General features: G+C 59.7%; 1 protein-coding gene across 1 annotated transcript in view; it reads left to right on the top strand.

Moving 5' to 3' along the window:
* Window positions 1-2,432: 2,432 nt before the first annotated feature.
* The window catches only part of EXOC6B (exocyst complex component 6B), a 239,086-nt gene continuing 229,299 nt past the window's right edge, over window positions 2,433-12,219 (top strand). The window contains exon 1 of the mRNA XM_069745123.1: window positions 2,433-2,545. Coding sequence (XP_069601224.1) covers window positions 2,457-2,545 — 89 coding nt within the window. The 5' untranslated portion in view covers window positions 2,433-2,456. The remainder of the gene's footprint in view (window positions 2,546-12,219) is intronic.

The following is a 12,219-nucleotide window of genomic DNA, read 5'->3' as shown; positions in this document are numbered from 1 at the left end:
GGGCAGACGCCGGGCAGCCTGAGGGCAGACACCGAGGAGCCTGAGGGCAGACACCGGGGAGCCTGAGGGCAGACACCGGGGAGCCTGAGGGCAGACACCGAGCAGCCTGAGGGCAGACACCGAGGAGCCTGAGGGCAGACACCGGGGAGCCTGAGGGCAGACACCGGGGAGCCTGAGGGCAGACACCGGGGAGCCTGAGGGCAGACACCGGGGAGCCTGAGGGCAGACACCGGGGAGCCTGAGGGCAGACACCGAGGAGCCTGAGGGCAGACACCGGGCAGCCTGAGGGCAGACACCGAGCAGCCTCAGGGCAGACACCGGGGAGCCTCAGGGCAGACGCCGGGGAGCCTGAGGGCAGACGCCGGGGAGCCGCAGGGCAGACACCGAGGAGCCTGAGGGCAGACACCGAGGAGCCTGAGGGCAGACACCGGGCAGCCTGAGGGCAGACACCGAGCAGCCTCAGGGCAGACACCGGGGAGCCTCAGGGCAGACGCCGGGGAGCCTGAGGGCAGACGCCGGGGAGCCGCAGGGCAGACACCGAGGAGCCTGAGGGCAGACACCGAGGAGCCTGAGGGCAGACACCGAGGAGCCTGAGGGCAGACACCGAGCAGCCTGAGGGCAGACACCGGGGAGCCTGAGGGCAGACACCGGGGAGCCTGAGGGCAGACACCGGTGAGCCTGAGAGCAGACACCGGGGAGCCTGAGGGCAGACACCGGGGAGCCTGAGGGCAGACACCGAGGAGCCTGAGGGCAGACACCGGGCAGCCTGAGGGCAGACACCGGGCAGCCTGAGGGCAGACACCGGGCAGCCTGAGAGCAGACACCGAGCAGCCTGAGGGCAGACACCGGGGAGCCTGAGGGCAGACACCGGGGAGCCTGAGGGCAGACACCGGTGAGCCTGAGAGCAGACACCGGGGAGCCTGAGGGCAGACACCGGGGAGCCTGAGGGCAGACACCGGGGAGCCTGAGGGCAGACACCGAGGAGCCTGAGGGCAGACACCGGGCAGCCTGAGGGCAGACACCGGGCAGCCTGAGAGCAGACACCGAGCAGCCTGAGGGCAGACACCGGGGAGCCTGAGGGCAGACACCGGGGAGCCTGAGGGCAGACACCGGGGAGCCTGAGGGCAGACACCGAGGAGCCTGAGGGCAGACACCGGGGAGCCTGAGAGCAGACACCGGGCAGCCTGAGGGCAGACGCCGGGGAGCCTGAGGGCAGACGCCGGGCAGCCTGAGGGCAGACGCCGGGGAGCCTGAGGGCAGACGCCGGGGAGCCTGAGGGCAGACACCGAGGAGCCTGAGGGCAGACACCGAGCAGCCTGAGGGCAGACACCGGGGAGCCTGAGGGCAGACACCGGGGAGCCTGAGGGCAGACACCGAGCAGCCTGAGGGCAGACACCGGGGAGCCTGAGGGCAGACACCGGGGAGCCTGAGGGCAGACACCGGGGAGCCTGAGGGCAGACACCGAGCAGCCTCAGGGCAGACACCGGGGAGCCTGAGGGCAGACACCGAGCAGCCTGAGGGCAGACACCGAGCAGCCTGAGGGCAGACACCGGGGAGCCTGAGGGCAGACACCGGGGAGCCTGAGGGCAGACACCGAGCAGCCTGAGGGCAGACACCGGGCAGCCTGAGGGCAGACACCGGGGAGCCTGAGGGCAGACACCGGGGAGCCTGAGGGCAGACACCGGGGAGCCTGAGGGCAGACACCGAGCAGCCTCAGGGCAGACACCGGGGAGCCTGAGGGCAGACACCGAGCAGCCTGAGGGCAGACACCGAGCAGCCTGAGGGCAGACACCGGGGAGCCTGAGGGCAGACACCGGGCAGCCTCAGGGCAGACACCGGGGAGCCTGAGGGCAGACACCGAGCAGCCTGAGAGCAGACACCGGGGAGCCTGAGGGCAGACACCGAGCAGCCTCAGGGCAGACGCCGGGGAGCCTGAGGGCAGACGCCGGGGAGCCTGAGGGCAGACGCCGGGGAGCCTGAGGGCAGACGCCGGGGAGCCTGAGGGCAGACGCCGGGGAGCCTGAGGGCAGACACCGAGGAGCCTGAGGGCAGACGCCGGGGAGCCTGAGGGCAGACACCGAGGAGCCTGAGGGCAGACACCGGGGAGCCTGAGGGCAGACACCGAGCAGCCTCAGGGCAGACACCGGGGAGCCTGAGGGCAGACACCGAGCAGCCTGAGGGCAGACACCGGACGGCCACACACGGTAATACCGGCCCGGTCTCCGCTCTGTCAGGGCTGCGCGGATTGGTTCCGCTCCTCAGATGTCCACTGTCCTCAGCACTGAGGCGTCCGGAGCGGAGGGACACGTGACAAGAGCAAAACGTCAACTCCGCGCTAGACCCGACCGTGTACACAGACTACATCTCCCAGGAAGCACCGCGGTTGTGACGTAATGACGGCGGGGCACGTGCTGCGCGGAGACGTCGCTGTGAGGGCGGAGCTGTTAGTCCCAGACATGGCGGAGCTGGAGACAGCGGCGGAACATGAGCGGATCCTGCGGGAGATCGAGAGCACCGAGACGGCCTGTATCGGCCCCACACTGCGGTGAGTGCCGGAGCGAGAGACGGCAGAGAGACCTGACACAGGGGAAAGAGACAGCACAGGAGAGAGAGAGAGAAAGAGACAGCAGAGACCTGACCAGAGAGAGAAAGAGACAGCCCCTGACAGGAGAGAGAGAGACAGGACAGAGAGACCTGACACAGGGGAAAGAGACAGCAGAGGAGAGAGAGAGAAAGAGACAGCAGAGAGACCTGACAGGAGAGAGAGAGAGACAGGACAGAGAGACCTGACACTGGGGAAAGAGACAGACGGCACAGGAGAGAGAGAGAGAAACAGCAGAGAGACCTGACACAGGGGAAAGAGACAGCCCCTGACAGGAGAGAGCGAGAGACAGCAGAGACCTGACGAGAGAGAGAGAGAGAGAGAGAGAGCGAGACAGCCCCTGACAGGAGAGAGAGACAGCCCCTGACAGGAGAGAGATCGAGAGAGAGAGACAGCCCCTGACAGGATAGAGAGAGAGACAGCCCCTGACAGGATAGAGAGAGAGACGGCCCCTGACAGGAGATAGAGAGAGAGAGACGACCCCTGACAGGAGATGGAGAGAGAGAGAGAGACGGCCCCTGACAGGAGAGAGAGAGAGAGACGACCCCTGACAGGAGAGAGAGAGAGAGAGAGAGACGGCCCCTGACAGGAGAGAGAGAGAGAGAGAGAGACGGCCCCTGACAGGAGAGAGAGAGAGAGAGACGGCCCCTGACAGGAGAGAGAGAGAGAGAGACGGCCCCTGACAGGAGAGAGAGAGAGAGAGACGGCCCCTGACAGGAGAGAGAGAGAGAGACGGCCCCTGACAGGAGAGAGAGAGAGAGACGGCCCCTGACAGGAGAGAGAGAGAGAGACGGCCCCTGACAGGAGAGAGAGAGAGAGACGGCCCCTGACAGGAGAGAGAGAGAGAGACGGCCCCTGACAGGAGAGAGAGAGAGAGACGGCCCCTGACAGGAGAGAGAGAGAGAGACGGCCCCTGACAGGAGAGAGAGAGAGAGACGGCCCCTGAGAGGAGAGAGAGAGAGAGACGGCCCCTGACAGGAGAGAGAGAGAGAGACGGCCCCTGACAGGAGAGAGAGAGAGAGAGACGGCCCCTGACAGGAGAGAGAGAGAGAGACGGCCCCTGACAGGAGAGAGAGAGAGAGACGGCCCCTGACAGGAGAGAGAGAGAGAGAGACGGCCCCTGACAGGAGAGAGAGAGAGAGACGGCCCCTGACAGGAGAGAGAGAGAGAGACGGCCCCTGACAGGAGAGAGAGAGAGAGACGGCCCCTGACAGGAGAGAGAGAGAGAGAGACGGCCCCTGACAGGAGAGAGAGAGACGGCCCCTGACAGGAGAGAGAGAGACGGCCCCTGACAGGAGAGAGAGAGACGGCCCCTGACAGGAGAGAGAGAGAGAGACGGCCCCTGACAGGAGAGAGAGAGAGAGACGGCCCCTGACAGGAGAGAGAGAGAGAGACGGCCCCTGACAGGAGAGAGAGAGAGAGACGGCCCCTGACAGGAGAGAGAGAGAGAGACGGCCCCTGACAGGAGAGAGAGAGACGGCCCCTGACAGGAGATAGAGAGACGGCCCCTGACAGGAGAGAGAGAGAGACGGCCCCTGACAGGAGAGAGAGAGAGAGACGGCCCCTGACAGGAGAGAGAGAGAGAGAGACGGCCCCTGACAGGAGAGAGAGAGAGAGACGGCCCCTGACAGGAGAGAGAGAGAGAGACGGCCCCTGACAGGAGAGAGAGAGAGAGACGGCCCCTGACAGGAGAGAGAGAGAGAGAGACGGCCCCTGACAGGAGAGAGAGAGACGGCCCCTGACAGGAGAGAGAGAGACGGCCCCTGACAGGAGAGAGAGAGACGGCCCCTGACAGGAGAGAGAGAGACGGCCCCTGACAGGAGAGAGAGAGACGGCCCCTGACAGGAGAGAGAGAGACGGCCCCTGACAGGAGAGAGAGAGACGGCCCCTGACAGGAGATAGAGAGACGGCCCCTGACAGGAGAGAGAGAGAGACGGCCCCTGACAGGAGAGAGAGAGAGACGGCCCCTGACAGGAGAGAGAGAGAGACGGCCCCTGACAGGAGAGAGAGAGACGGCCCCTGACAGGAGAGAGAGAGACGGCCCCTGACAGGAGAGAGAGAGACGGCCCCTGACAGGAGAGAGAGAGACGGCCCCTGACAGGAGAGAGAGAGACGGCCCCTGACAGGAGAGAGAGAGACGGCCCCTGACAGGAGAGAGAGAGACGGCCCCTGACAGGAGAGAGAGAGACGGCCCCTGACAGGAGAGAGAGAGACGGCCCCTGACAGGAGAGAGAGAGACGGCCCCTGACAGGAGAGAGAGAGACGGCCCCTGACAGGAGAGAGAGAGACGGCCCCTGACAGGAGAGAGAGAGACGGCCCCTGACAGGAGAGAGAGAGAGGGCCCCTGACAGGAGAGAGAGAGAGAGACGGCCCCTGACAGGAGAGAGAGAGACGGCCCCTGACAGGAGAGAGAGAGAGAGAGACGGCCCCTGACAGGAGAGAGAGAGAGAGAGAGAGAGAGAGACGGCCCCTGACAGGAGAGAGAGACGGCCCCTGACAGGAGAGAGAGAGAGACGGCCCCTGACAGGAGAGAGAGAGACGGCCCCTGACAGGAGAGAGAGAGAGAGACGGCCCCTGACAGGAGAGAGAGAGAGAGAGACGGCCCCTGACAGGAGAGAGAGAGAGAGAGAGAGAGAGACGGCCCCTGACAGGAGATAGAGAGAGAGAGAGAGAGAGAGACGGCCGCTGACAGGAGAGAGAGAGAGAGAGACGGCCCCTGACAGGAGAGAGAGAGAGAGACGGCCCCTGACAGGAGAGAGAGAGAGAGAGAGACGGCCCCTGACAGGAGATAGAGAGAGAGAGAGAGAGAGAGAGAGAGAGACGGCCCCTGACAGGAGAGAGAGAGAGAGAGAGAGAGAGAGACGGCCCCTGACAGGAGAGAGAGAGAGAGAGAGAGAGACGGCCCCTGACAGGAGATAGAGAGAGAGAGAGACGGCCCCTGACAGGAGATAGAGAGAGAGAGAGACGGCCCCTGACAGGAGATAGAGAGAGAGAGAGAGACGGCCCCTGACAGGAGATAGAGAGAGAGAGAGAGACGGCCCCTGACAGGAGATAGAGAGAGAGAGAGAGACGGCCCCTGACAGGAGATAGAGAGAGAGAGAGAGAGACGGCCCCTGACAGGAGATAGAGAGAGAGAGAGAGAGACGGCCCCTGACAGGAGATAGAGAGAGAGAGAGAGACGGCCCCTGACAGGAGATAGAGAGAGAGAGAGAGACGGCCCCTGACAGGAGATAGAGAGAGAGAGAGAGACGGCCCCTGACAGGAGATAGAGAGAGAGAGAGAGACGGCCCCTGACAGGAGATAGAGAGAGAGAGAGAGACGGCCCCTGACAGGAGATAGAGAGAGAGAGAGACGGCCCCTGACAGGAGATAGAGAGAGAGAGAGACGGCCCCTGACAGGAGATAGAGAGAGAGAGAGAGACGGCCCCTGACAGGAGATAGAGAGAGAGAGAGAGACGGCCCCTGACAGGAGATAGAGAGAGAGAGAGACGGCCCCTGACAGGAGATAGAGAGAGAGAGAGAGACGGCCCCTGACAGGAGATAGAGAGAGAGAGAGAGACGGCCCCTGACAGGAGAGAGAGAGAGACGGCCCCTGACAGGAGAGAGACGGCCCCTGACAGGAGATAGAGAGAGAGAGACGGCCCCTGACAGGAGATAGAGAGAGAGAGACGGCCCCTGACAGGAGAGAGAGAGAGAGAGAGAGACGGCCCCTGACAGGAGATAGAGAGAGAGAGAGACGGCCCCTGACAGGAGAGAGAGAGAGAGAGAGAGACGGCCCCTGACAGGAGATAGAGAGAGAGAGAGACGGCCCCTGACAGGAGATAGAGAGAGAGAGAGAGACGGCCCCTGACAGGAGATAGAGAGAGAGAGAGAGACGGCCCCTGACAGGAGATAGAGAGAGAGAGAGAGACGGCCCCTGACAGGAGATAGAGAGAGAGAGAGAGACGGCCCCTGACAGGAGATAGAGAGAGAGAGAGAGACGGCCCCTGACAGGAGATAGAGAGAGAGAGAGAGAGACGGCCCCTGACAGGAGAGAGAGAGAGAGAGAGAGAGAGACGGCCCCTGACAGGAGAGAGAGAGAGAGAGACGGCCCCTGACAGGAGAGAGAGAGAGAGAGAGAGAGACGGCCCCTGACAGGAGAGAGAGAGAGAGAGAGACGGCCCCTGACAGGAGAGAGAGAGAGAGACGGCCCCTGACAGGAGAGAGAGAGAGAGACGGCCCCTGACAGGAGAGAGAGAGAGAGAGACGGCCCCTGACAGGAGAGAGAGAGAGAGAGACGGCCCCTGACAGGAGAGAGAGAGAGAGAGACGGCCCCTGACAGGAGAGAGAGAGAGAGAGACGGCCCCTGACAGGAGAGAGAGAGAGAGAGACGGCCCCTGACAGGAGAGAGAGAGAGAGAGACGGCCCCTGACAGGAGAGAGAGAGAGAGAGACGGCCCCTGACAGGAGAGAGAGATAGAGAGAGAGAGAGAGAGACGGCCCCTGACAGGAGAGAGAGAGAGACGGCCCCTGACAGGAGAGAGAGAGAGACGGCCCCTGACAGGAGAGAGAGAGAGAGAGACGGCCCCTGACAGGAGAGAGAGAGAGAGAGAGAGACGGCCCCTGACAGGAGAGAGAGAGAGAGAGACGGCCCCTGACAGGAGAGAGAGAGAGACGGCCCCTGACAGGAGAGAGAGAGAGAGAGAGACGGCCCCTGACAGGAGAGAGAGAGAGAGAGACGGCCCCTGACAGGAGAGAGAGAGAGAGAGAGACGGCCCCTGACAGGAGAGAGAGAGAGAGACGGCCCCTGACAGGAGAGAGAGAGAGAGAGAGAGAGACGGCCCCTGACAGGAGAGAGAGAGAGAGAGAGAGACGGCGCCTGACAGGAGAGAGAGAGAGAGAGAGACGGCCCCTGACAGGAGAGAGAGAGAGAGACGGCCCCTGACAGGAGAGAGAGAGAGAGACGGCCCCTGACAGGAGAGAGAGAGAGAGACGGCCCCTGACAGGAGAGAGAGAGAGACGGCCCCTGACAGGAGATAGAGAGAGAGAGAGAGAGAGAGAGACGGCCCCTGACAGGAGAGAGAGAGAGAGAGACGGCCCCTGACAGGAGAGAGAGAGAGAGAGACGGCCCCTGACAGGAGAGAGAGAGAGAGAGACGGCCCCTGACAGGAGAGAGAGAGAGAGAGACGGCCCCTGACAGGAGAGAGAGAGAGAGAGAGAGACGGCCCCTGACAGGAGAGAGAGAGAGAGAGACGGCCCCTGACAGGAGAGAGAGAGAGAGAGAGAGACGGCCCCTGACAGGAGAGAGAGAGAGAGAGACGGCCCCTGACAGGAGAGAGAGAGAGAGAGACGGCCCCTGACAGGAGAGAGAGAGCGAGAGAGAGACGGCCCCTGACAGGAGAGAGAGAGCGAGAGAGAGACGGCCCCTGACAGGAGAGAGAGAGCGAGAGAGAGACGGCCCCTGACAGGAGAGAGAGAAAGAGAGAGAGAGAGAGACGGCCCCTGACAGGAGAGAGAGAGAGAGAGGGCCCCTGACAGGAGAGAGAGAGAGAGAGAGACGGCCCCTGACAGGAGAGAGAGAGCGAGAGAGAGACGGCCCCTGACAGGAGAGAGAGAGAGAGAGACGGCCCCTGACAGGAGAGAGAGAGAGAGAGAGAGAGAGACAGCCCCTGACAGGAGAGAGAGAGAGAGACGGCCCCTGACAGGAGATAGAGAGAGAGAGAGAGACGGCCCCTGACAGGAGAGAGAGAGAGAGACGGCCCCTGACAGGAGAGAGAGAGAGAGACGGCCCCTGACAGGAGAGAGAGAGAGAGAGAGAGACAGCCCCTGACAGGAGAGAGAGAGAGAGAGAGAGAGAGACGGCCCCTGACAGGAGAGAGAGAGAGAGAGAGAGAGAGACGGCCCCTGACAGGAGATAGAGAGAGAGAGAGAGACGGCCCCTGACAGGAGAGAGAGAGAGAGACGGCCCCTGACAGGAGAGAGAGAGAGAGACGGCCCCTGACAGGAGAGAGAGAGAGAGACGGCCCCTGACAGGAGAGAGAGAGAGAGACGGCCCCTGACAGGAGAGAGAGAGAGAGACGGCCCCTGACAGGAGATAGAGAGAGAGAGAGAGAGAGACGGCCCCTGACAGGAGATAGAGAGAGAGAGAGAGACGGCCCCTGCTAGGATGTGGCTCTTGGCTTTCACACCCGCCATTGATATCCTGACAGGGGACAGACAATCCCCCTCATAGGGAAGTGACTTGTGGTTTTCTGTAGTCTCCTGCTGGGAGTTGTAGTACTCCAGGATGAGTGGTCAGGGATAATGTGTGGGTGTGACATCTCTCATGTCTCAGCCAGGGAGCGGTCATATGTCCGTCCTGTTATATTGTCCCCTCATGGTGGGGTTGGCAGTATCGGGTCGGTGGGGGTGCGGCACCGTGTTCCCCTCCGGCCGGATGTGCTGGGTTGTGGAGACGCTCCGCACCATGCTGTCACCAGTGTACTGGCGGCGGCGGGTTCTGCAGATCCTCTGTGTTCAGTTGTATAGTGGCGGATTTGCAGTTCCTGGCTGCGGCCACAGCACAGATGGTGGCGCTGCGCTCTGCAGCTGATCACATCCGCCCGGTGCCGGACATCGCTGGTTGGCAGAGGCGCTGGTGTCGCTCCTCTACTTATCACATGTTGTTTCCTAGGGGTAGGTCGTGACTGTGGAGCCGGGAACCTTCCTTCTGCCCAGGACATTGGCATATTTATAACATCATTCTTGGCCGTACAGAATTCCCAGCTAATAAATGATCCTGCTATGTGTGGTCCAACATTACATGACCTCCCCCACTGTGGTGGTGGGCTTCTTCTCTTCCCTGAGCTGTGATGTTAGGGGGGATTGATGGTGATGTTACTATTTGTAACTGCTTCTCCAGATTTGTGTCGGTTTGAAGTCGACTCTTTGTGATTAAGTTTTATAAAGATATAAAGATCTCGCAGCAGTAAGTTGTGCGAACACAGATGTATATTACACTGCAGGTCTCCTCAAGGGGGACGTTCAGAGGGCTGCAGTATATATCGCATAGGAGGCACCGAGACTGACCTGTACACATCACATAGGAGACACCGAGACTGATATATCCTGGACCTCTATATGCCTCCCTCCCCCACCCCCGTATTTTTACCATATGCTTTGGCAATGCCAACGTGTACTTAGTCCTGCCAATAAAGCTCATTTGAATTTGAATTGAATTTGACTGACGTATATACATCACATGGGAGGCACCGAGACTGCCATATACACATCATGAGAGACATCGAGACTGACCTATACACATCACATAGGAGACACCGAGACTGCCGTATACACATCACATAGGAGACACAGACTGTGGTATATACATCACAAAGGAGACACCGAGACTGCCATATACACATCACATAGGAGACACCGAGACTGCCGTATACACATCACATAGGAGACACAGACTGTGGTATATACATCACATAGGAGACACAGACTGTGGTATATACATCACATAGGAGACACAGACTGTGGTATATACATCATATAGGAGACACCGAGACTGACCTATACACATCACATAGGAGACACCGAGACTGCCGTATGCACATCACATAGGAGACACAGACTGTGGTATATACATCACATAGGAGACACAGACTGTGGTATATACATCATATAGGAGACACCGACCTATACACATCACATAGGAGGCACCGAGACTGACCTATGCACATCACATAGGAGACACCGAGACTGACGTATATACATCACATGAGAGGCACCAAGACTGCCATATACACATCATAAGAGACATCGAAACTGACCTATACACATCACATAGGAGACACCGAGACTGCCGTATACACATCACATAGGACACACAGACTGTGGTATATACATCACAAAGGAGACACCGAGACTGCCGTATACACATCACAATGGAGACACCGAGACTGCCGTATACACATCACAAAGGAGACACCGAGACTGCCATATACACATCACATAGGAAACACCGAGACTGCCGTATACACATCACAAAGGAGACACCGAGACTGCCGTATACACATCACATAGGAAACACCGAGACTGCCGTATACACATCACGTAGGAGACACAGACTGTGGTATATACATCACAAAGGAGACACCGAGACTGCCGTATACACATCACAAAGGAGACACCGAGACTGCCATATACACAAAATTTGAGCACGACGTAGGCAGCGGATGCAGTTTTTCAACGCATCCGCTGCCCATTCTGAAGTCCGGGGAGGAGGGGGCGGAGTTTCGGCCGCGCATGCGTGGTAGAAAATGGCAGACGCGACGGACAAAAAAGTTCACTTGAACGTTTTTACGTGCCGGTGGCCAGCCAAAACACGACGGATCCGTAGCACAACGGAGGCGACGTGTGGCCATCCATGATGATCCGTCGCTAATACAAGTCTATGGGCAAAAAAGGCATCCTGCGGGCACATTTGCAGGATCCGTGTATTGCCCAAAACGACGGATTGCTAAAAACGCAAGTGTGAAAGAAGCCGTAGGGCTTTTGTTGTACACTGCAGTCACTCCAGAGCTGTATTCACAATGCCGCCGGCTGCAGCTTGGGTCTCTGTGTCGGTGCTTTATACCGGAGGCGAATCCTTCCTGTGGTATAGCTGGAGCGCTGCTCAGGTGGGTTAGTGACCAGTGTGTATGAACCAGCACAGAAAACCTGCACCTTGCGATGAGGCAGAACTATGAATGCAGCTCTGGATCTCACTGCTGTGTTTTCATGATTGTGAAGGATCCCGCTAGAGGAACGGCTTCAGAATAATGACCATTTGTAGCTGTGGAGTGTGAGGTCAGTGCTTCTGCCCCTCATACCATGATAGTTCATCACAGATTGCTGTCGTTCTACAGGAAACACCATTGGTACTTCATATAGAGAGACGTTCCAGGTCAAAGTGCGATCATGACTAGAAGCGGGCATTACAGCCGCGCTGAGAGATCAGCATATGACCATGGAGGCAAATAGTAAAGATTCCTGGGAAATTGACAGGAAGCAGAGATATTGAAAAAGCAAAGCAGCTGATGCAGAAAGTGTATTCGAAAATTATAGAACTTTGTGCAAGTCCTAACGATCAGAAGATGGGTGCTGATCCAGGCGCCCCAACTCCAGCATTCCCCAGACACTGAGTGATGTGGCTGCTCGGCGCCCCCTGCTGGAGGTCAGGGAGCAGAGTTCAGAGGTCGTCCTGCTACAGTGCTGTGTGATGTGGCTGTTTGGCGCCCCCTGCTGGAGGTCAGGGAATAGAGGGCAGAGGTCGTCCTGGCACAGTGCTGTGTGATGTAGCTACTCGGTGCCCCCTGCTGGAGGTCAGGGAGCAGAGTTCAGAGGTCGCCCTGGTACAGTGATGTGGCTGTTTGGCGCCCCCTGCTAAAGGTCAGGGAGCAGAGGGCAGAGGTCGCCCTGGCACAGTGCTGTGTGATGTAGCTACTCGGCACCCCCTGCTGGAGGTCAGGGAGCAGAGGGCAGAGGTCGCCCCGGCACAGTGCTGTGTGATGTAGCTACTCGGCACCCCCTGCTGGAGATCAGGGAATAGAGGGCAGAGTGTTATGAAAGGCAATTCAGTTCCACAATGGACATAACGGTCAGAGCACATACA

This window comes from Ranitomeya imitator, chromosome 1 (assembly GCF_032444005.1).
Source record: "Ranitomeya imitator isolate aRanImi1 chromosome 1, aRanImi1.pri, whole genome shotgun sequence".
In the NCBI taxonomy this organism is placed as follows: Eukaryota; Metazoa; Chordata; class Amphibia; order Anura; family Dendrobatidae; genus Ranitomeya; species Ranitomeya imitator.
The sequence above is the reverse complement of the archived record's forward strand: the minus strand, read 5'-3'. Positions and strand labels throughout refer to the sequence as shown.